General features: G+C 39.2%; 1 protein-coding gene across 3 annotated transcripts in view; it reads right to left on the reverse strand.

The window, feature by feature from the left end:
- Positions 1-663: 663 nt before the first annotated feature.
- LOC128988487 (transcriptional regulator ovo-like) overlaps positions 664-24,432 on the reverse strand; it is a 67,682-nt gene continuing 43,913 nt past the window's right edge. The window contains exons 2-8 of one of the 3 annotated variants that reach the window (XM_054409816.1): positions 7,852-9,041; positions 7,113-7,388; positions 6,226-6,414; positions 5,299-5,605; positions 4,658-4,782; positions 3,833-3,961; positions 664-2,709 (exon numbers count right to left, since the gene is read on the reverse strand). In XM_054409816.1, the coding sequence (XP_054265791.1) occupies positions 2,539-2,709; positions 3,833-3,961; positions 4,658-4,782; positions 5,299-5,605; positions 6,226-6,414; positions 7,113-7,388; positions 7,852-9,041 (2,387 nt within the window). In that variant the 3' untranslated portion in view covers positions 664-2,538. The remainder of the gene's footprint in view (positions 2,710-3,832; positions 3,962-4,657; positions 4,783-5,298; positions 5,606-6,225; positions 6,415-7,112; positions 7,389-7,851; positions 9,042-24,432) is intronic. The other 2 variants (XM_054409818.1, XM_054409817.1) reach the window with 2 other exon arrangements.

A 24,432-nucleotide genomic window follows, 5' to 3' on the forward strand; every position in this document is an offset into this window, starting at 1 on the left:
AGAAGTGAAATTTGTATGAAGATAAAACATAGCATGTGTACTACCTAACAAGATGGTCCTTTGTGTGATCGCACCAAAACAGTTTTAAAAAGAAATATTTTCATCTTCAAAATCTAGTGTTTGAGAATTTCAAACCTTAACAGCTCAGTAATTTAATTTCACAAAATGCCACCACATTTATACTCTTAAGAGGGTTCCACCCGCCGGCTGTTTATGCGTAAACATGGTCTACAAAAAAGAACCTCCTGGCAATATTAAAGTGTTAATCGAGTTGAAATAAACTGTAACAAATTCACAAAGATCCATGCACTGGATAAACTAAAACTTTGTGTTCTTGAAGTGTTTACTAAATAATTTTGAAAATGCGTAAATTAGTATTTTTCACATGCAATTTTAACTTCTAAATAATAGTTACAAATTATTTTTGCTCCACCCACTGCAAGCTCTGATATGTTAAGAGCACAACAAGCACACAATCATTGGAAACAAATTAGTTTTAGAATTTTGAGAGCTTGTACCGTAGAGGCTTGTTCAGGAACATTAGCATGTTTAGCCGCCATCTTGAATTGACCAGGTAGAACGCCAAGGAGAAATTATTTCGAACAAAATCAAAATACTTTGCTTCTTAAACTAACGGGTATGGAAAAGAACAGACCATTTGCTTTATTACCTCTTTATTTTACTAAAATCATAAAATAATATTAATAAAACAATAATCATAAAATACATTTTTACTCGTACAGTCAATCAGTCAGTCACTCTTCTTTACACACTATAAATTATCATAACATATAACGAAAGCGTTGCAATACTGTATGGAAGCAGCTCCACCTCTACGAATGTAGCTAAACCTTCACTAATCTTTACTGCCTTGAACATTAACACCAAAAACATAACCTCTTTTACAATCTATCATAAGCCAATTGTTAGGTAAACATTTCTATTCCTTATCTTTGTGAATGCACCAAGTTTTAAAGTTTACATATTTAAAATTTTACTGAATGATTCTTCTCTCAGATCCTTAACAGAAGAGTATTAATTGTCATAAATAAATAACGCAAAGCACAAACAAACTAGTGCGCCTTTTCTGACACACAATATACAGTATGTGACCACCCCTTGAACGATTACTTGTAAATATAAAAATCTACAAAATATTATCCTATAATTAATACACTTTGGAGACTGAGGAATTAAGATTAAATAAGATTAGATATTATACATGTTTAGTCGATTCTGATTCCTGAAGGGAACTACAAATATTTACATACCCCTTGTTTTCATCACTAAACCCGAACAATCGAACTCGTAATGTTGAAGCCAGATTTTCTCTATGGATTTCAACTAATGTATAATACCATCACACAAGATCACAGCTACACATATTGACAGTAAAACTATACATTGCTTTGTAGGAAAAGTCCTAGCAGTTAAACTGACTACCAGTAATAAAGTTACAAAAATATTTTAAAAGTCTATAATATTTAATTCTTGTCTTATATCTTGGAAAACATTACATTTACAGGAAAACCTGCATTTTCTTTTAACAATTGTTAGGGTAATTTAAGTCTCATTGTATTTGATTTTGTACATGCAACGATAACGTAAAGTCCTATATAAAATAACTCATACGATTTAAAAAGTATCATAACTAATTAAAATAGGTACAATTTAATATTTTTGGCATTATTCTTCTACTTCATGTACCTTGGGATTGACAAGTGTTGATATGTATCTTGATTACTGGTGAATTGGCATTTACTATTCGACTACAGAAATCTACGAGGGAAATGGTAGACGGAGACAAGGCAGGATCGACGAAGGTTTAACACTAAACAACAGTTTATCACAAACGAAGAGCACAGAAGTAAAGTTCTAACAGCAACAGCGTGTAACACTAATAACAACAGACGTTATGTCCTACAACAAGTATTTACAAATCAATAATCTATCTGAGGATATATTTTCCTTCCAACTCACTGAGTATGAAGGGAAAAGACATTCTAACTGACATGAAATATATGAGTTTTTCTGAAACATTCCCCAAACCAACACTTATGTTTCCTATTAGTGTATTTGAAGATTTAAGCTTAATCAAACTATAGTTACTATGCGTTTGTTAAATATACTTATAATCAGTTTTATGTACATTTAATTATCGGACTTTTAAACTTTGAATACTAAATTACGCTATTGAAAAGTGCTCCCAAAGTGATGTGTCAGAAAAAGTACATATTTTACAGTCAGTTGCATTACAATATTGCAAAGTAGGGTTTCATACCTTTCTACTGCACCCAACGAAATAAATACTTTAAAAATCTAAATGAATTTTCTAATTTGCGAATTACAAATGAAAACTATACAATTTTTAATTAATTGGAAACCCTACGATGCAATAAAGCAAGTGTAGACCTCTTAGCAGTACCACCCTTTACTTTCAACCCAATATAAAATAACATTGCACATGAGTTCAGTGTAGAAACAGTCCTGATTATTTGTACATTTGGATAGAGCTTGCAAAACTGGCTACAGTTTTGTCTATGTTCTTACTTGTAATAACATATTTGCAAAATTAGAATTAGTGAATTTGAAATGCCTCTTGTCGTAGAACTTGAGGAGCGCTGGGCTGTACGGATGGTTGTCCTTGAGATGGAGATAGTGTACCTCCGGCTCATTGGTCGTGTGTCCACACTCCTCGCAAACGTACATCTGCAAACAGACGGGTTGGTTAGTTGTGAAATGCCTTGAAATAACTAACAAATCAGATCATTGCTGCAGAGTTTTTGGGAGAAGAAATCAAATCGAACAAGATGAGGAGAACGGGTTATCAGATGACGGAAGGATAACAATACCATTTGAGTAAATATGGCAGGACAACTTCTGCGTCTCAGTCATTGAAGAGCGAGAGGCCCACACCCATGCTATATGCAAATTTTTTAAATGGCTTGAAACTATAAGCGGTCTGGATCCTGAATACCTTGGTCTGGAATCTTTCTCATAAAATTACACTTGCGTAGACACCAGCAAAAGAGAAGTAAGACTAAACATTTGGGAAGGATGATGGAAGTAGAGACAAAGAAATTCAAAAGGCAATATTGTCTTGAGTGAGGATAGACTGCTCTTTGTATTTTAATAAAGAAACTTTGGCAGATCTCCGGTCATACTTATAAAACTTGGTTACTTTCATAGTTAAGAAAGGAGGAATTGAAAGCATTTATTATCAAACAGATAATACATTTCAGGATCACAGCCATAGAATCTATTCAGGGTCAGAACAAAATATTACCCATTATACAAGTTAGTAGTAGACAGAATTGCAATCTAACGTTTTTCTCATCAAGAATGGCTGTGTCCTTACTGTAACTTATCTTTTCACTAATATAGTCAATCATAAAGGGAATTCACAATTCAAACTGGAAATACATCAATCTCTAAGGATAACAGGAATGTTCACCTGTTATACACACATAGCTATTAATCATGGCTAAAAGAAAATCAATTGAAAGTATACAGATGGTTGTGGTAGTGAAACTAAAATAAGAAACAAATAGCATTCTCATAAAACTGCCCAGAAATAGGTTCTTAACATAGGTACTCAAGCATAACATAAATAAATAATAGATTTCTTCAGTACTTTTTAAGAACATTGAAATTGATTGAAATTTTTTTTAGCAAATCAAAGATTTAATTTGCTTGACTGTATAAGTCTCTTACAGCATTCCGTTTGGTAGAAACAAAAATGTAAATCCAGTTTAGAATTGGAAACGGTTATGATTGGTCTATTATTTATTTATATTAGTGAAGAGAATAAGTGTATCTGTTAATAATAAACCTTTTGCTGGAAGTGTCGTTTGTCGTAGAACTTTAGCAGCGCTGGACTGTATGGGTGATTCTGCTTCAGATGAATGTAGTGAACATCGGGCTCGTTGGTGGAGTGACCACACTCTTCGCACACGTACATCTATCATATCAAAACATGAATCTGTTGCCTCTATGCTTTAGGATTTGAGTACGTAAATTCTATGGTTAAGGTCTATCAAAATCAACCGTTCTTATATTGATGATAAGGCTACAATAACTATTTTAAGTTGAGAATGTAACATTAGGCACAAGAGCCTAGGTTTTAAGGATTTTTGTTAGGATAGCATGATTACTTGATTGGAGTATCACACCCTTACACAACAAACATGAAAACAAAACATTAAAATCACGTTTTTATTGCAGTATATTACATCAGGTCCTTAGTATTACAAATTCTCACAAAAATTTACTGGTACAATTTTTAATTCATTCCAGTTGTAGAATACCTTGAAATTCCCTGCATATTTCAGGAAAATTTAACTGTTACTCCTTGTAAATTTATGTTTACGATTGACCCAACTAAGTAGCTTAGTGGAAGCTGAACATTTTCACTGGTTTGCCTTTATGATTAATATTGTAACCATACAAATTGGTAGAACTATGGGGATGAGCAGTTTAGGTTTGAAAACATCAGGCATGTAAGATTATGCTTTATATGTGATACATAAACAATCTCTTGTGTTATCTTGTTTGAAACATATTTGAGTTTCTAAACATCTTTTTTTATCAAATACTAATTCTTTGCTACTATGTTTTCTGCTAAGTCCATGTCTGTAGAGTTATGGTAAATATCTACCTTTGTTCTCCGCTCCTTGTAGGCGTATTGGTGTTGGACTCCGTGTACTTTGAGACAGTGAGACTCCAGCGAGCATCTCTGAGTAAAGGACTTTTCACACAGATTGCATTTGTAAGGCCGCACTCCTGTGGAAAACATTTAGTTTGAAATTATCATGTTAATCAGGTGTCAACTTTCCCTGGGTATTTATAGATAGGTTAAAGAGAAAAGAGGGATCAGAAAATCCTCAAATCGTTGTACAAAAGCAACGTTTACCCTTTTTAGCTTCAAGATGGTATATAGCCTTTGGAATATGACTACCAATGTTGCTAATGCTATCCAAAGGATTATAAATAAGAAACAATAAATTTACTAAAATAGTACAAAACACCTTCACTACATTTTTAAGTAATCAAAATCCAAACGACAAACTGGCTGTATATGTTAGAGTTGTTTTCTGTTGCAACAAACTTTGATGCATTCTCTTTAAGTAATAAGGTTTGAAGTGGGTATCAACATACATTTTTTGATTGCTGAAGACTTATGATAGAAAACTATAGAGAAATGTACAAATAAACTTAAAACCCTTAGCCAAATCTTTAATTTTATCTACTCCCCGGAAATAACTGTCCAAAACATATATTGAAGCAAACAATACATACCTGTGTGGGTACGAGTGTGTCGCTTCAAGTCGAAGGTGTCGTTAAACCCCTTGCCACAGAAGGTGCAGAGGTAGCGTTTGACATCGCTGTGACATTTCATGTGACGGTTTAGTAGTCTTTGTAGACTGAAGGTTTTGGAGCACAGATGGCAGGCGAAGCGGGACCCGTCTCTCAGGGGTTTCGTGTCCTCAGACTTCTCCCCCTCGGGTCTGGACGTACTGTGGGACATCTCCTGATTGGCCAGTGGGTTCTTGATGCCATGACCTCCGTTGACAAACTCCAATGCAATGTCTCCTGGCAGACCAAGCTGAAAGAAGGTTTAAGGTTAAATTTTATGTTAAAAAACTTTATAAAGATTGTGATATTGATTTTTTTCCTGATCAACCTTCACACCCTAGGTCGCTAGGCTCTTGCCACAAATTGTTTAACATCACTTTCAGACAAGGCCTTGATGGTTGCGGCATTATCAAATAGGTAAACCCTTTGGCAATTGGCCGGATTTCAACCAAAGACCCAGGCTCTGTCTTATTTTCTCTTTGTTATTGATCTGCCACTGAGCACTTCAATCTTGAGTATTATCTATTTTAGGTACAAGCAGAACAATTAATCATGTTTGACTTTTCAATAAACTTTTCAGTGTCGCCTTTTGGATTCAGTAACTACTTAAAACAATCAAGCCCAAAACCAAAATAAGCTTCAATGAGTTTATAGGAAGGAGAAAAATTGAAATTGTCCTCAAGTCATATGATTATGGAGAAAGATAGACTTTTTAAAGTAAAGTGCTGGAGTTATTATTGTTGAGTAGATTAGGTTCTTTTCCACATTTATCACCATTTGACATGCATTGCACAAGCTTTTCCCACATCCACACTCTTTCCAAACCAAACCACCAGAAACCAAGAGCAAAAGTTTTGAGATGAGACTCACCCGTCGCTTGATGACGCCAACGCGCACCTGTAGCGAGGGTATAGAGGCGATGTCCCCTGAGGGAGGCGGGGAGAGCGAGCCCGTGCCATCCAGGGAGCAGCTCGTGGGGGAAGGGAGAGACATAGAGGTGCTGGAGTCAAGCTCCAAGGAGCTGAGTCCAGGAGACAACAACCCTGCCTGACCACCGCCCTGCGCAACAGATACAACATGAACGTTCGGCTCAACACGGCTATCGTTCTACTCATTGTCACTATTTTGGTTTTAAGGCTGATCAGGTTATTTCTAATTTAGCTCAAAATTTTAGTGTTGTACTAAGTGAGGTTGAGTATTACTGCTTGTTTTGCTACTACTTTTAGGTCATTTGATGCTTAAGTAGGCATCCATCAAAATTTCACAGATCAGTCGATGCTGAAGTACATTCATCAATATATCATCAGTTTTTGTCTGGATTTACTCAGGAAGAATGTAGTTGAATCAGCTGCTTGCGGAAACTGCTACCGTAAAAATTATTATTCCCTTTTCATTTTTGATATTTTAATTATTTATTTGACACAAGAGATGCTATCATTTTCAGTACGTTATCCTTTTAATTTGGATTTTTGAAAGTTTGCATGTACAATACATATCAGTACTTGACATCAGCACAATCAGTCAGTAGCTCAAGATTTCAAGTATGTCCAATTTCACTCTACAACTTGCCAAAATAATATATGAATGATATGTCCTCCACTTTTAAGTAAAAGGTAGAACCATAGAAAAATAGAATAGATATAGACTGTCAAAGGTAGATTCTGCAATGTGTTCTTTATGTCTATGGTACAACCATCCTAATTTTCCCATGAGTATGCCTATATTTCTTGTATTTTACGTTGCTACAATGCACCCACCTCGCTCTGTTGGCCCTGCTGAAGCTGGACTTGTATCTGCAGCTGTTGACTGCTGTCGTCTGTTAGTTGTTGGAGCGTCAGATCTCTCTCCTTCACCAGCTCGTGGTAGCCAGGAGGAAGCCCTCGCACCCCCACCACTCCCCCCGCTGCAGCAGCCCCGGAGCTGGTGGGGAAACTGCTCCTACTGCTGGACGGCACCTCGGGAAAGCTGGCTCGATGTCCGGGAAACGGATCAACCGATGGTTCCACTGGAGGTGGGATAGTCTCCGTGGGTTGCTGTAAACGTGATACGATTTAGCATTCGGTTTGTGGATATTGTAGAAAAATTTGTGATTTGAAGGTGGTAAATTTATTGTCGTGTGAAAGGTTCCTGTATACAGTTACTTCGCAAATATTTTCATATTTCCCTCTTTTGCTTTAAAAGATTGAATTTATTAGCTCAATGCTATTTACATGAAACTGAAAAAGAACTGTTTGCATATGTTTGTTATTATTGTAGGTTAGTATGACTTACTGTGATGTTTTAAAAGAATTTAAACAGAATTATATCCATCACTCACGTTTAAATTACTGATACTTGTGTTTACTTTTTAATAAACGATTATTTAAAATTGAAAAATGAATAATCGCATAGGCTTGTACAAGTGTGTAAAATGTTATTTACCATAAATATTTGCTTAGCTTTAGATAAAACCTTAGGAGATTTAGTTTTATATTTCATGCTGTACGTAAGCCTTACCTCTCTCAGGAAGAGCTCAGCTGCGTCAGACAGAGACTCTAGCAGAGCCGAGTGGTCAGGGCTGGAGAAGGTGAGGGTTGCGGTGAACTGCAGAGGGTCGACCACGGCCCCTGTCATGGCGTCCACCATCACATCATCGTAAGGTAGGAATGCCCCCGAGTCCTTCATCATGTTGGCCAACTCCTCATCATCTTTGACCGACAACCCGTACTGCGCACAGACGTTCTGTAGCAACGAATACTGCTTTGGAAGTAGCTCTGCTCCGGTAGGGAAACTCATTCCTGAGGTGTCTTGTCCAGTGTCCACATCCATCGGGAGTGGCGTCGACGTAAGCATGGACTGGTATTGGCTGCTGTACTGGTGAGGGTAGCCAGGAAGCCCTCCTCCTTTTAAACTCTCGTAGAAAGGAGGTAAGGAACCAGTTGGAGGACTGCTAGGTCCGTAGTTGGATTTTCCGTTCCCTCCAGGGTTTAATCCTCCACCCCCACCTGACCCACCTCCAACTGCTCCACCAGCACTGCTGGAGCTCAACCCGCCTCCTCCTGATGATCCGAAGGAATGACTCGAAGAACCTCCTTGTGACCCACCACCAGAAGCACCCCCTTGATTTCTAGAACCTCCTCCGCCACCACCATTTCTCGTGTGGCCAGCAGCAGCCATTAGGATCATCCCGCTTGGACTTAACTTTCTTCCTGCAGCGAGAAGAAGTTGACTTCGCTTGATAGCTAAAGCGATTTGTCTTCTTTTGGTTTCATCTAGAATTTTATGCTCTACTTCTTTCTTTGGAACGTGATAATCAATAGGTGCTTCTTGCTCGGGCTCTTCTACAATCATTTCCGTCTCCTCTTTGGGCTTGATGAGAGGTATGATGGGAGTCCTCTGGATGACAGAGACAGGGTGACATCTGGGCTGCTGTGGAGGGGGAGACGTGGAAGGTTCAGGGGGTTTCTCAATCGGCAAGTACTCTTTCCTTTCTGCGGAGGTAAGGATGTGGTGTCGATGATGACTGCTGCCGTAGGGGATGTCTCCTCCAAGGATGGAAGAGATGAACCTGCGAGGAGGGATGTTCGTGCGAGTTTCGCTACAGTCTGCAGACTCTTTGCTGCCATCTTTGGGTGATGATGATCTAGATACTGGCGATTTGGACTCTGGACGGATCCTTTCTTCTTCTTTCTTCAGAGGTGCCTTATCTGGAAAGAAAAAATATTTTTAGCAAAGGTAAGAGCAAGCGTGTTAAGAACTAGAGTAGGCTTCCGTAAACTAAAATTAAACCAATAGTAAATATAAGTAGATGTAAGTGATGTAAGATGTATAAGTGATCACAACATTTTGTCATATTTATCAAAAATAAATCTGTATGACAAGACAAAATGGGCAACATAAATTTAAATTTAGATTGTATATTGCCACTCATAAAATTAATCTATGCTCATTTAAATTCTACCGGTTGTGGACTGGACCGCCAAAAGCAAGGCCACTCAGGCAATGACCCTGTAAGCTGTTAGGATGATATACACCGGTGCCTATATACAGCCGGCGACGCTAGCGATACCAGCGGTGGCCGCTGGAACCAGCGAGGCAGCATCGCCGCCATTTTGTTCAGGTGTCATCGAATGCGGAAGTATCGGTTGGCCGCGCAAACGCAACGGAACCCGTTACTCTGGCAGTCTTTGTTTCGTTTTTGCCAAACCAAATTGCGGCGTTGTCATCGTTAGGCTATCTTGAAAAACTGAAAATTGGCCTATGACAGTTGGATGGTTAGATCCTGACTGTAACCTTGGCGGCGGCGTAGTTGGTTCACGGACCACAGTGACTTGAACGCTCGGTTTGACAAGCTCGCTCAACAGATGAATCATAATTATTCGCCTTTGATTTGTTCTCATTTATAATGAATCCTTACTTTAAACTGTTATATTGTGTTAGAATCACGTGAAACACCATGTGATAACATAGTATAGTTAAACAACTAGCAATCAAACTGGCAAGTAATTCGAAATGTGATTTACGATAGCTTAATTCAATTTTTAAAACATTGTTAACGCAGACAAAAGATAATATTTTATGAAAATATTCAGCTATAAGTGTGTCTCCACAATCCTTTTTAACATTACCTTGTAAGTCAAAAAGGCGCATGTTAAACGAAATGTTGACTTAGCATAGACTAACCAAGACTTGACCCTTAAAATTTCTTTGTTCAACCTAATCCCCAAACCGACGTCTACAAAAGTTATTGTGGAGTTCATAGTTAGTTAATCATGTATACAGAACCACATAAATCTAGGCTGCGTCTTCTAAATATAGACCTAGTGTTTCATATCAAGTTTCCATTGTAGAAAAAGGTCTTTAGGCGTTAAAATCCTGTTTAATCCTACACAATGCATTCTTATATCCTTTGAACAACTCTTCAGAAATCGGCTAAAATTACTCAACCTTACATGAATTTTACTAGTGTGTAGTCTAATTTATGAAAAATACATATGAAAATATTTGAGTAATATTTTTTTTCGAATCGTAACGTCATACATTTTTTATCCTGTGGTATTTAATCCGGCCAAAATTATCCCCACTCCCCCATCACCTGTTATCACTTCGATGTACAAGAGGTACAGAATACAGACCAACAGACAAGCGGAGCGGCGACCGCGGTCGACCGAGGACGTTTCAAAGTCAAACAGTTAATTTATGATACTTTCGTAACATCGACTTGCAAAGACATCTCGACCATCCGGTACTTGCGAAACAACTAGACTTGACGTATCGGAATAATGGAACTGACGGTAGCAGTTGTTACAGCATTCGTTACATTAAATCATTGACTAACACTAGGTTAAACGTTAAACGTAGTGTTATATAGTCAGTGATTAAATGCAATGTATAACAACGTATTTTTATTTAGTGTAATAAGTTGGAATTACAGAACAATTGTTTTCAAATTTTAAGTTGTAGGGTTGATTTGTAATATTTACGATTGTGTTGCTTACTACAATTACTACACTGTTAGAATTCTATTATAAATAGATTTTGGGAGAATTTAAATCCAGGGACGCAGAGAACTTTAAAGTATCATAAAAATCTAGCAAAATCAGTCTACTCTTAATATAATTCCGATAGCCGATGTGGAATACTCTACTTTACCGTTTGACTATCCCTCTCCATGCAGATTTAATCGATCCTAAATTCAAGATTTAAATTTAAAACCCCATTACAGTATTCTTATAGATGGATCAATTTTTGACCATGTTGAGATTCAAATTGTCTGGTACACAAACAATATTAGCTAAAAATCCAATGAAATCTTCAGGCGCGTCGTGGTCATAACAAAACCACACCGATAATGTAAGGATCGGAGTTTAAATTATTGTTCTAGCTATGTATGGTAAATAATTTTTCTCTAAATCCAACAGTAAGAAATTATTGACTCAGAAATATTTATAAATATTAGCGCCAATTACGATATAATTACGAGGCCATTTACGAAATTCCAACTTGGGTCAACGAACCTAGCATTGCCGGAATGGAAATATCCTACAATAAGGATTAGAAAGGCGACGAAAATAAATGTAGAATTGGGTTGAAGCTATTACAGGCAATACCGTCGTCCTGTAATAGACGAAGATGGAGATAAAGTAATACGTTGTTGGAAGTATAGAGACGACGAGAGTCAAGTGTCTAATCGACTTTAAGTGCATATGCGTCATGTTACGGCTTTGTCTAGGAAGAAGTCAATGACGCATTAGCAGGTGTACAAGTTAATACTTCCCTTCTCTGAGAATCTATCTATCTATATATTAATAGACAAGCATGTTTCTTTAAACCCTTTTTTCTCAGCTCGTGTGTATCGCAGGGAAAATCTACGCATACTGTTAGAAAGATATTTGCCTATAGACGTGCAGAATATCATTATAATTTAAAAAAGGCTCAAAAACAATGAATTTAAAATTTAAAAAAATAACATTGGCCTTATGGGTATGGGTTGCCATGCTGGTTACGAAATAACAACGAAAGATAAACATAAAATGAAAACAAATGGAAGAAACTCTAATCACATGTTTTATTTACAGCTTGGGGTGAAAATAGAGAAGTCTGAACATTTCATATTTTAGGTCGAGTTTTCGACCACTGGACAACCTCTAGTATATATTAATAAAAAAACACCACAAATTTTGTATTATTTTATTTTTCTTTGTTCTTTGATGTCACATTCTTTGATGTCACATTTTTGCGAGTGTAGGAGAACTGGCTAGTCGTCTTATCGAACTCGTAAATTCAGGGGTCATTAAAGTGTCAAGGCGAGTGGAGAAGACTACCTGGCATAAGCCTATTCTCCCCGCCAGTACCATACCGGGTATTTCGCTGGGACTGGGGGAAAGGGGTGGTCGAGTAAAGAGGGGGCGGGAGAGTGAGAGAGAGTGTGAGGAGAGTGAAGGCGTAGACTTCTCATCCCATTGTAAATTTTGAAGCTTGATTTTCGTGTCTAGTTCATACGTCCACACTGATCGCTGGGGTAGACGAAGTTTTGTTTCTATTATTTTAGCTTTATTTTTATGATTTGTGCTTTACTATTTGGTTATATAACTAGGAGACCAGTTATTGTTTATGATTATATCGTTTTATTTGGTTAAATGATGTTTTAAATGACTGAAATAACAGGAAACAAATTAAAAGACTTAATTAAAGAACCTAGGCAGCATTAGTCAATTGGCAATCGAAACATCATTATATACCGTACTAATATTATAAAGCTGTAAGTGTGTGTGTTTGTAATTTGTTTGGGGCTCAATCAAGAAATGACTCGAATTGGGTTAAAAATTTGCATGATGATAGATCATTTTACCCATTAATAAATAGGCCAATTACTATCCCAATAGTTATTTGTGTAACTAGTGGGCGAAGTGGCACTTTGCTGCACACGAGAGAAATGTTTACGCACGATCCGTGGGCGAGTGTTGAAAGTTTCTCGAGTGCGGCAAAGGTAGTTTGCACTCGTGTAACACATTATATTTTTCTACAAATCATATAAATAGTTTAGTCTTTCAAACATGTTTTTAGGTTAAGTTAAATCCAAACATCCAACGAAATGGGAAACTCTGCACCTTCTGATCGTAGTCGTAATAAAGTATCTGTAAGTATTGCCAACTTTATTTTTGAAGCGTACACAGATTACGTGCATACCTAATAAAACCATAGAATAGAAAAACCACGCTGTTTTGTAAGTTACTAGATGTTGCAAGCAAACACAGAAATAAGTTAAGTATTCCATCACTATTTTCATTTCCTTATCAACTTTTTTGAGGTAGCTATTTCAATACTATAAAAGGTTTTGGTTCATCACTAATTAATAGAAAAGTAGTTTTAGGAGTTAATAAATAAAACATAATAATTAGCGTTAATAATGAATTGTAATGGATTTTATATATATACAATATATACAATTATGTTAGACATTATTTATTTTGTGGTATGGCAAGAAGACTGATGAAATTTGATAAAAGAAAAAGAAGCACATAATAAAGGAATATTAAGTTATGAAAGAACGAATTAATATAAAATAGATGAAAGTACTCTACAAGTATTAACCATGGGAACGGGGCTTTACGAGGGGTTTTATGGGGTAAAAATTGGTTTTTCTCACTTTTGACCCTCAAAACACAAAATTTCCCGATCTCTCTTTAGACCTTTTTAAAGAGCTTAAAAAACAAATAATTTAGTATATAAAAGTATTTTTGTTCGATTATTAGTAACGGAGAAAATTTAAAAAATGTTAAATTTAAAATTCCCATGTTATTCTTATGGAGAATATTGTCAAATGTTGTAGTTTGCTTGTTTATGGATATATTTTGATCAAATCTTGGCAAATTTATTTATTTTGTACTAAGCTATCAATATTTTACTCAAAAACACACTTTATTAACTTGTAGCAGCAAACCTAGGTACTCGTTAAACCTAATGTTATTAAAATATATTTAACTGAAAATCAATTCAGACAAATGGAAATTCGCTTAGTCGGCAGGTTTGCTGCGGCGGGGGTATTCGATAGCATTAAAAAGTGATAAGGTTTACCAACACACAATTATATATTTTTCCATTGAGATACCAGCTAATTTGGAGTAAGCAGCATCAAAAAGCTTTGATACACTATGAGAACTGTCAAAGTAGGAATTTTTACAGTAATGTTTATGTTTTTAATTTAATATATAATTTGTAATATTGTGTGAATGTTTGATAATTTACTATTTTATATTGTTCAGGTGCAGGGGTGGAACAGAATGGCTATGGTAGATATGTAATAGGCTACTATAGGCCTACTGTATATACTGAACTATATCTGTAATACTATAGCATACCGTAAATATAAAGAACCGAATTCTCTCAAGTCTTATCCTCCCCCATTGCAAAAGCAAAGCTAGAGTATAACTGCAATAATCATTTTATACCTATAAGCCAACCGCGTACGAAGAACGGATACTCTGCTAGTTTTATATATTTATAAATGTACATTTCATAGATTTACATTTTATAAAATTTTTTAGATGTAGTAATTTATCTATTGGAATTATAATAGTGATATTTAATTAAGTAAAAATGCTATTACTGAAGGTTTCATCGTAAGACCTGGGCCCGGGAGCAATATATATATTTTTTTGCATTTTGGCACCCTAATGGACAAAACCACTATTAGTTAACATTATTTATAGGTATATAAGTAAATAAATTTAAATTGTACTCATCGCAATATTACCAGTTCTTCTTGGAGATCCAAACAGACGAATTAAAATTTCCTTAGTCTGCAGGTTTGCTGCGGCGAGGATTTTTAAATAACGAAGTTTGATTTCTCATCGGAATCAAATTTATTTTAATGAGTTAGTTGTAACTGTAAGGTACAAATTGATTTTTTTTGTATCTTTAATTTTCTTTATTGGTTAATTTTTGTACAGATTTAAATCCTTTGGAGTGTAAACGGTTTCATAATAAACTACCCCCGCCGTAGTTAACCTGCAGACTAAGCTAATTTCCGCTCACCTAGAGGATCGCCTAAGATTTACCTATGATTTACAAAAAAATATTCCTTTAAAACTGTCTAATTTATTTCCAAATTAAATAACAGTGATTTAATGATCACCTAAGTTTGCTGCTAAAGTGATAGTAAAGAGGTATGTTTGTTAGTTAAAATGTCGATAGCTTGGTATGAAATAAACAAAACTCTCCGATTGTATTAGGTACAATATCCGTCAATTAACGAGCAAACTGCAACAGTTTATTTATTCTTCATGAAAATAACATAGTAATTTTTACTTTACAATTTTTTTTGAATTTTATCCCCCCGTCAGGCGTACCAAACAACGCTTCGTGGTACTAAATAATTTTTTTGAAGCTCTACACAATTTTTTAAAAAGAAATAGAAAAACTGTTTGTTTTAGGTTCAAAACGGGAAATCCCTAATTTATTATTGAACGTAAGTTTACACGTTTATACCTAATTGAATCAAAATCAGACTATATTTGCTCGAGTTACCGTGCTGACGGACATAAAAATGTGGACGGATGGTGTTTTTGGCCTCTATGACCCTTCAAAACGAAAAAGTAAATTAGTCCCGGGAGTTTTACTAAGAGACATCCGGAAATAAGCCTACACCTTTGAATAGGAAATTTGCTTAACAAACTGATCGAATTAACAATTTATACTGAAACAATAGAAACAAATCAATAGGCATCATTAAACTATTCATACAAACCCGCGTGATCTTCCAGAGACCGCTCATATATAACTAATGTTTGTTTCAAGACAAAGCACAAGAAAATTCACAACCGAATGTTGTATACACAACACTAGTTACTACATTATTATTTCAAATTTAATCGTCATTATTTAAATACGGTCCAAATTAAAGTTACTTTTATTGTGAACTGAACTAGGTATATATATATATAACTATTAATTTTTTTATGCATTTGATTGACTAAATAGATAACAAAACTTAAAAAATCAAATTGACAATAATAAAAATACAATAATAATGATCCGATAGTAAAATTCACAAAAAAAACACAGCTAAGTTTTTGGTTTTTATTGTAAAACAAAACAGTGCACTAAGGGAACAGAAAATATACTATTAGAAACTATTTGGTAATTTCCTGAGCTGTTCATATATTACTCATGCTTAAGACGGAATCATATATTAAGTTTAAGACGGAAATAGCTAGCTCATTTCCTGAATCGTCTTTATCCTATTACTCTAGTGATTCAAAGAATTGGCTGCAATACATTTTGTTTAACTTAATATCTCAACAATAAGAATTCTATTCCAGGAAGGTCACTATCCCATCAGTTGCCCTCTCAGTAACGGAAGTGTTTCCTCCCCAAAGCCATAGCCCTTTGCACCCCTCCCCCACCGGAGCATCCTCCTCTCTTACCCACGCGTCAGGTATTTTTGGGGAGATCGGTATTCTTGGGGGGAAAGCTAGTTGGTGTGCGAACTGAAGCCTAATGAAGCGTAAAAGGGTTCGACCCCGGATTAGGGCCAGAGCTCGCCAGTGTTCCGTTTCCCCATTTTTGCTCTTTCCCAAGAAGCCCAAAACAAATCCGCATCTACAAAATCGTAAGCCAATCCAAAAATGTGGGAAACATTTAGAAGTTTGTTTTCCAATATTTCAAGGCATTGTCAAAAGCTGAGCTTTTTCTCAAAACAAGAGACTGATGGATTTACACCCCGCTGTCCCTACCTGCATATCTTCCGGGAACCTTGCTATTGTTTGATATTCCAAGCAGCAGGCAGCAGTGGATTGTGGTATTGTCCATGAGGAAACTATTTACTTTTGGGAAGATTGTATTTCGCATGATTAGTAGTCAGAGTTCCAAACATTCCAAATATTTAAAGTAGCCTATGTTCTTGGTTAACTGTGAACAGAAATTTTGTTGCAGTTTTTCTACGACGTACGTAAAATTGAACGTGGCAATATTAATTCGTTGGGCGTTATTTTGAAGGGACTAAATAAAATCACATGCTTGATTCTTTATGCCAGATAAAACTTTACTGTTTACAGTTAAATTTTACATTTGAGATAAGTCTGGACAGAAATTCCACATAAATTTTTTTCGGAGTTCATATGTGTTGCCTATAAAACAGGTAATTTCTAAATATTGACCTTATATTATATCAAGAAAATCTAGAATTGTTAAACATTTCCAAAACTCAAGTTACCCGTACAGCCGCCATTTTTTCACAAAACTGTATTTTTTAGATAATGGATTTTGTGGTGAACATTTGGAACGTTGTAGTGATTGGAATTCGGAACATGGATTGATAAAGCAAAGACATATATTTGGAATAGTATTCTATTTATAAATTAGAGTTTCAAAATGGCGCCCATTTATAATGTTTAAACTTAAATAACATAAAAACTTCATAGGTAGACAACAATACTGTTGCAATGTTTTATTTGGGCAATACTTTTACGACTAACGACACCAAATTTAAGTAAATCTGTCATAAATAAGGGAGATAACTCATTTTATAAGATACTGTGTGTCCAACAATATTTTCAATCATTGGATAACATTTATGTTAATTAATTAGCGAAAAATGGCGGCTGTACGAGTAACTTTTAGTTTTGGAATTTTTTAACGGGATATTTTAGTTTGTCAGTCCAGAAAATTATACTTTAAAGGTCGGCAGAGTTCGGTGACCCTCTGTATTTAACCTTTGGGATGGACTTTGCATTTTTATTTATTTTATTATTGCAATTTTTTTTATTTAACTGGAATTCCAATGGAAGAAAATTGATTAGAATAGAGTGTTTACGCAGAAAGAGTGCGAGTCATCTAGACGAGGGATGATGGAAAGGACTAAGGCGATTTCATCCCCAGATCATCTGCCCCAGTTCCCACAGCTAGTTTTTGGCCAAATCAGGACGCGGGTGTTTATTCTTTACCTGGATCCTAGATTCTCACGGTTCCTCCCCCACCCCCTTACCTAGCTACCCCTTCCTTAGACAGGTGATCGATGAACTCTTCCAGTGGGAAAATGCATGGAAACCATCTGGCAAAAGGCAGCCAAGGTGGTTCGGAAGTTGTAAATATAAGTTTTCTCACGGTACAGGAAAACAAGGGACTGTTTTGGCAGTTTCTAGTGTTTGTGATCACCTGTATACGCATGTCAATGTCAACGGGGTGAAGATAGATTTAACGTGATAAATAGGAATAATTGGTTAAAACTGATGTCTAAGAATAATGATCATGACCAATGAACCAATGATCATGACTATGCTGATCATGATCATGATCATGATGGTAGTCGAGATCGTAAACAAAATTGTATAGGAATGCGCCTGTCAAGAAATCATGGAATTTATGCAGATCATTTTCCTTGATTAAGGATCGTATTTTTCTAGCAAGTCGGTTAAAACCATTTATAAATTATGAGTTTAAAAGGAAAATTAATGCATTTAGACTAAACTACCCATGGATATCTACAATTATTTACAAGTAAATTGTTATTTATGATTGATTGATTGATTGATATTGTATTTTACTAATTAGTTATGTATATAAAATTTACGATTTCAAAAAAAAATATTTCGTGTATACTTTATTTTTTGCCATTTGATTGTGAACACAGATATTGATGTATTGGATGTATTGGTAAGTTGAATTCTTAAATAAAACACACAAGGTACGGTAACCAAATAAACAAGGAAGATTTACTCGAATTTTAGTATCAAATAATTGCAAACTATACTAAAACGTTGTAACGAGTCAAATGGGTAGGGGGGTAAAAATATAACGATCTAGACCACGAACATTAAACAGCTAAACATAAGCTGTTGAGTAAGCCTAGTCGCGACACTAAACTGACGTCGTACCTAACCTCCAATTCCAAGACCGCAGACGACGTTGGTGTCAGTTTGGTTGTTTGGCTGTTCGACTGCGTCTGAGGCCGGGCTACGGGAGAGAAGATGAGCAGCGAGGTCACCTTTGAGCGGTACGCGGCTGTAAGCCTGTTAAAGCTACCATGCGCCTGCCTTCGCTGCCAGTTTTTTTTTTGTTTCGGTAACTCGTTGACCAATCAGGAATCGTTTTAACTTTCGTCTCGATTCTGAGACGAAGGTGAAGTAAGAAGAAGTTTTTGTGAAGTTTTTGGTCATTCGTAATCCCGGCTTTTCGTAAGTTTGTGTCGTTTTTGGTTCGCTCTCGAAAATTCGTGCAAGTTTAAGTTCGTATCGCAAGCTCTGAAAGCTTAAGTTCGTACGTATTGTTTCGTAGTGAATATTTTGATATAATTTCGTCATCGGGTAAGTTTTGTAACTAACTTACAGATTATTGTATATTATTTGACCAGTTTTCGTGTACTTAACTTGGTTGAACTTGAAGGCTAGGCCTGATTCGCAGACCTAGTCATACGCCTTAACCAACAATTTGAGTAAAGTACTGCAGTTGGTGAAATATATTTCCAATTACGTTTCATAATCCGTCTTGGGACTTTCTTTTTTAATTCTGAAAACCCCTTTTTTTAAAGTTCCCCAGACGTACCAAAGTCTGTTCCAGCAGACAGGTTTCTGCTGGACAAGTTCTGTCGAAGTTGGTCTAAGTTGAACACGTGAGGAAGTTAAAGTTTTAGTTTTTCGTTTTTGGCTCAAGGAGCAGTTTCACCTTTTTAGTTTCGTTTTTTTTGTTCGTTCCTCACCTGGACCACTTAGGCTAACTTGTTTTCTTATCATTTTAGTAAATTCAGACTCTGTGGGAGTTAGGCTAGGTTAGGCCTATCTTGTACTAACCTTGTTTGTTTCAGGGTGACGACGTAACTCCGTAGGTAAGCGGAGTGCCTACTTAGCTTACTTGTTGATTTGTTAAGTTAGCTAGTAGTGTGTCATTTAGATATCTGCCCACAGAGTCAAGTGAAAATTATTTATTTCCCCACAAGCCCTAGGCTAGAGTGGTGATTTCGAGTAGGGTGTTTAGTAACCCGCAACGTTCGTCTCGAGCTCTGACAACCAGGGCTATCAAAGTTAGGCTATCCGAATCACTATCGACTCCTGGGAAACTCCCCGCGACCAGACTAGGGCGAATCCTGGGATCTCGTTTTCTTACCGGTGGCGTAATTTACCTCTTGTCGTCCGCCAGGAAAATTACGTCACATAAATGGCGCCCGAAGCAGTTGGACCAGTGATTGGATAGTCTGATAGTACTTGGTGAGCTCAAGCTAAGATCGCGGTAACAGCTGACGTCGAGTTGTAAGATTTTAGCCTACGTTAACCGCTCTAGCCTATCAAGTGTTTGCCTAGGCCTACTGTTATTTTTTATTCTACGTTACCGTTCTAGCCTAGCATTTCTAGTTTAGTAGGTAGCTTAGGCCTACATATTTTCTAGTTTCGTCGTTGTAGCCTATTGCTAGCCTAAGCCTATTGGTGTTTAGCGTTAAATATTTTAGCCTATTTGTGTGATAGCCTATTTATTTTAGGTAAAACGTTTACTTTATAGTAGCCTATTGCATTTTAGCCTTTTTATTATTGGATTTTGGAGCAGTTTGGACTTGGTCCTATTTTAACAAATTTTCTGGGTTTTGAGTACCTAGTTGGGACTTAGGCTATATAAAAAAAAAAAAATTTTTTTTTTTTTTTTTTAAAGTTGTCTTGTTTGGACTTATTTAGTGCTGTTTAACGTTAGGCCTGAATTTAAATAGGCCTATTGTGGATTTTCATAATTGTTAATCAATTTCAGCCTTTTAAACTATTTTTGCAATTTGTTTGTCTTGTTGTGCACTAATACTTTGCAGCTATGCCTAACTCACTCCCTGAAATTTTGACAACGACGCCAGGAGTTCTAACCATGGCTGGGGCCGTGGTGACTACGTCATCGGTTATCCCTACCTGCTCGTGTGCATCAACAGTTACTACTACGTCAACGGTGTACACACGACCAGTGACCTCGACCGGCTATACTGCTCCGCTCTACCCAACGGATGATCCACGTGTCGGCTGGATACATGAGCTGTCAAAGCAACAGTTGATGGTGGAGATGGCGCGACACCAATTGCCATCACATGGTACACTGGCAGAAATGCGCAAACGTCTCTGCACGTACTGGCGAAGCAACGCTGGTGCACCGTCTTCTCCAACCTCCCAGGAGGAGGTGTTTACGACTGGCCAGGTGTTAGATAACCAGGCCCGGAGTTCAATGCAGGAGCCTACTCCACGCCCATCGCCTTTCGACTACCGAACGGGGTCAATGCCTCAGCCTACTGCGTGGAGACCACCCGGTACCTATGGACTCGTAGGCCTACCCCCTGCTACGTTCCAGCGTCAGAGCCCACCTGCTGCGGTCACCTCGGCATCACATGAACCCTCACTCGCAGGACTGGAGAACTTGACTGACGCTCGACATGCCTTCGACTTCGCTCCGAGGTCTTCGCTCCCGGAAAATTCTGATGCCGATCCGGTACGTCACACTTTGGACCGCATGCGGCAGATGCTCGGCCTATCGCCCAATGCTGACATGCGCAGCCTAGAGCACACGTTAGCCGAGGTGTTGAACCTCGAACAGCGGGGCTCACGACGTGAGGAGGACTACGCCGAGCTTCCAGTCCTCGGGATCGACCCGCTAACCTCCCGATACACAGTCCCGTCTCGGCCAAGGGATGGATATGGAGGTGTCCGGTCTTCGTATGTCCTACGGAGTGATGACCGACCTGATGACGTTGCTAAAACGTCGTCCGCCCTCTGTGACAAGGTCCGGAAGTGGAACTTGCGCTTCGACGGCAGACGAGATGCGGTTTCGTTTCTGGAGCGTCTAGAGGAGCTGCGCGAGGCCTACTCTCTGTCGCCAGAGGACGTTTTGAAGGCTTTGCCTTCGCTTCTACATGGCCAAGCTCTCCTCTGGTACAGGAACAACAAAATGATGTGGCGTTCCTTCCTCGACTTTAGGCGGGCATTCGAGGTCCAGTTCTTCCCTGCTGGCTATCATCGCCACTTGGATGACGAGATACGGAAGCGCACTCAGGGTGAAACAGAGGCATTTAAAGATTTTGTGATTGCCCTGACAACCCTGATCCGACGGAGCGGCACTTTCTCTAACCAGGAAACTATCGACCTGGTGTACTTGAACATGAGGCCGGAATACAAGTTCATGATACGACGTCATGACTTTGTCACGCTACCCGACCTCATCGAGCGAGCCGACGAATACGAGGAGCTGCTACGGGAACGTAAGCTGTTCCGCCCTCCCCCTCCGGTCGCTCAAGCATTGGTGCCTGAGACGGCCTACACGCCCAGGCGTCGAATGGACCGTTTCGTCGATGTTGCGGTGATGGACTATTCTGAGCCCGACCGTAAACCGCAACCTACCTCGCCCAAGACCGGCCGCACTGGTGATTACCCTGCAAGGAGTGGGGGTAACCAGCCAAAGCATACGACAGCCACCGTTCCTAATAATAAAAACCGGGGCCTACCGTCTACGAATCCATCCCGACCATCGAGTAACCGCAACCCTCCAGTCTGCTGGAATTGTGATGCACGCGGTCATGTCTTCCGAGATTGCGATCAGCCGAAGGTGTTGCGGTGTTACTACTGCAAACAAGTCGGAGTGGCCACTACGAGCTGCGGTTGTCGCGCGGGAAACGCCAGACGGACTCAGGCCGCAGGAGGTCGCCTGAGCCCACGTCCCGTGGCCGCACTACCTCCGACGAATGGAGCTCATGGCTCCAGTACATAAGGGCCTTTACCGAATCGGGCTCAGGAATCGTGAGGTCACTTGAGCCCGCAGCGCAGCCACCTACGACCTCTACCGAGCTCAATTACGTGAGCACCTCGTATGTGTCGGCTGGAAAATCATCTGAGTCAACCGACATCCGACCTTTTATCGACACCTTGCTCCTTGGAAAGAGATTCCAAGCTCTGTTGGATACCGGAGCAGTTGTAAACCTCGTCGGGGATGAGGTGGTTCGTCACTTCGACGAGTGTGGGGTAAAACCTGAGATATCTTCGGCGGACCTGAGGATGGCTGATGGTACACGTTGTCGGATTGAGACGAAGTACCACATCCCGGCCCAGATCTTAGGTGAAAACCTCATACTCGGAGCCTACTTCGTGCCTGGGCTCACCACGGACGTCGTATTAGGTATGAGGTGTATTCGAGACCTTAACCTCATACGAATAAACGTCAACAACGATGGCACTTTCGACACGACCACGACTCTTCCTTGTGCGACGGGCACACTGGAACCGCTGACGTCAACGGAAGAACGACATCTCCAGAATTTTCTCGAGAAAGAACTTCCTCTCTTCGATGCTGTTGTGGGACCCACGGCGTTGACTGAGCATGTCATCCGGCTCAAACCAAACGCTGTCCCGATCAAACAGCGCCACTACCCTCGTAACCCTGCAATGCAAGCGGTCATCAACGATGAAGTAGCTGCCATGCTGAAGGATGATGTAATCGAACCATCCGAGAGTCCATGGAGCTCTCCGATCGTGTTGATCCGGAAGTCGACTGGGAAATACCGCTTTTGCATCGACATGCGCAGGGTGAACGACTCCTCGATCAAGGACGCCTATCCTCTGCCTAGGATTAACGCCATCCTTGAGAAGCTCCGGCAGGCCAAGTTTATTAGTACCTTGGACCTGAAGCAAGGCTACTGGCAAGTGCCATTGGCCGTCGACAGTCGCCCCGTGACCGCCTTCACTGTGCCAGGCCTAGGCCTTTTTCAGTTCAAGGTCATGCCGTTTGGCCTACACTCTGCCGGTGCCACCTTCCAGCGCCTTCTGGATAGAGTCATCGGGCCTGAGCTGGAGCCGAAGGTCTTCGCGTACCTTGATGACCTTGTGGTGGTGTCGACGTCTTTCGAGGAGCATCTAGAACTTCTGGGGGTTGTATTTCGCCGCCTACGCGAGGCGGGCCTTCGTTTAAACCCCGAGAAGTGTCACTTCGCCCGTAGGGAGCTGAAGTATCTGGGACACATCGTGAGCAAAGATGGAATCGCCACGGATCCTGAGAAGGTCCGCGCCATTCAGGATTTCCCCGCACCCACGAACGTCAAGGGACTTCGCAGTTTCCTAGGCCTTGCGTCGTGGTATCGGCGATTCGTCGAGAAGTTCGCTTCAGTAACCATTCCGCTTCGAGGTTTGCTGAAGAAGAACGCCAAGTGGCTCTGGGGACCGGAACAAACTAAGGCATTCGAAGCTCTGAAGCACGCCTTGGTGACGGCCCCGATTCTCGCCTGTCCCGACTTCAGCCAACCCTTCGTGCTCCAGGTCGACGCCTCGAATTATGGCCTGGGAGCAGCGTTAACTCAGAGTGTAAACGACCGAGAAGTGGTCGTTGCGTATGCCAGTAGGCTACTCTCTGAGGCCGAACAGAACTACACAACTACCGAGAAGGAGTGTCTCGCTCTTGTGTGGGCTGTTCGGAAATTCAAGGCTTATCTCGAAGGCTACCACTTCATTGCGATAACCGACCATGTCGCCCTAAAATGGCTGCTTAAGCTCAGTGAGCCTAGTGGGCGCCTGGCTCGGTGGGTTATGGAGTTGCAGCAATTCGACTTCGAGATAAGGTACCGCAAGGGGACAGCGAACAGAGTGGCCGACGCCCTGT

The sequence above is a fragment of the Macrosteles quadrilineatus genome, unplaced genomic scaffold, assembly GCF_028750875.1.
Source record: "Macrosteles quadrilineatus isolate MER2022 unplaced genomic scaffold, UCM_ALF_1.0 Scaffold_3__2_contigs__length_128488019, whole genome shotgun sequence".
Classification (NCBI taxonomy): domain Eukaryota; kingdom Metazoa; phylum Arthropoda; class Insecta; order Hemiptera; family Cicadellidae; genus Macrosteles; species Macrosteles quadrilineatus.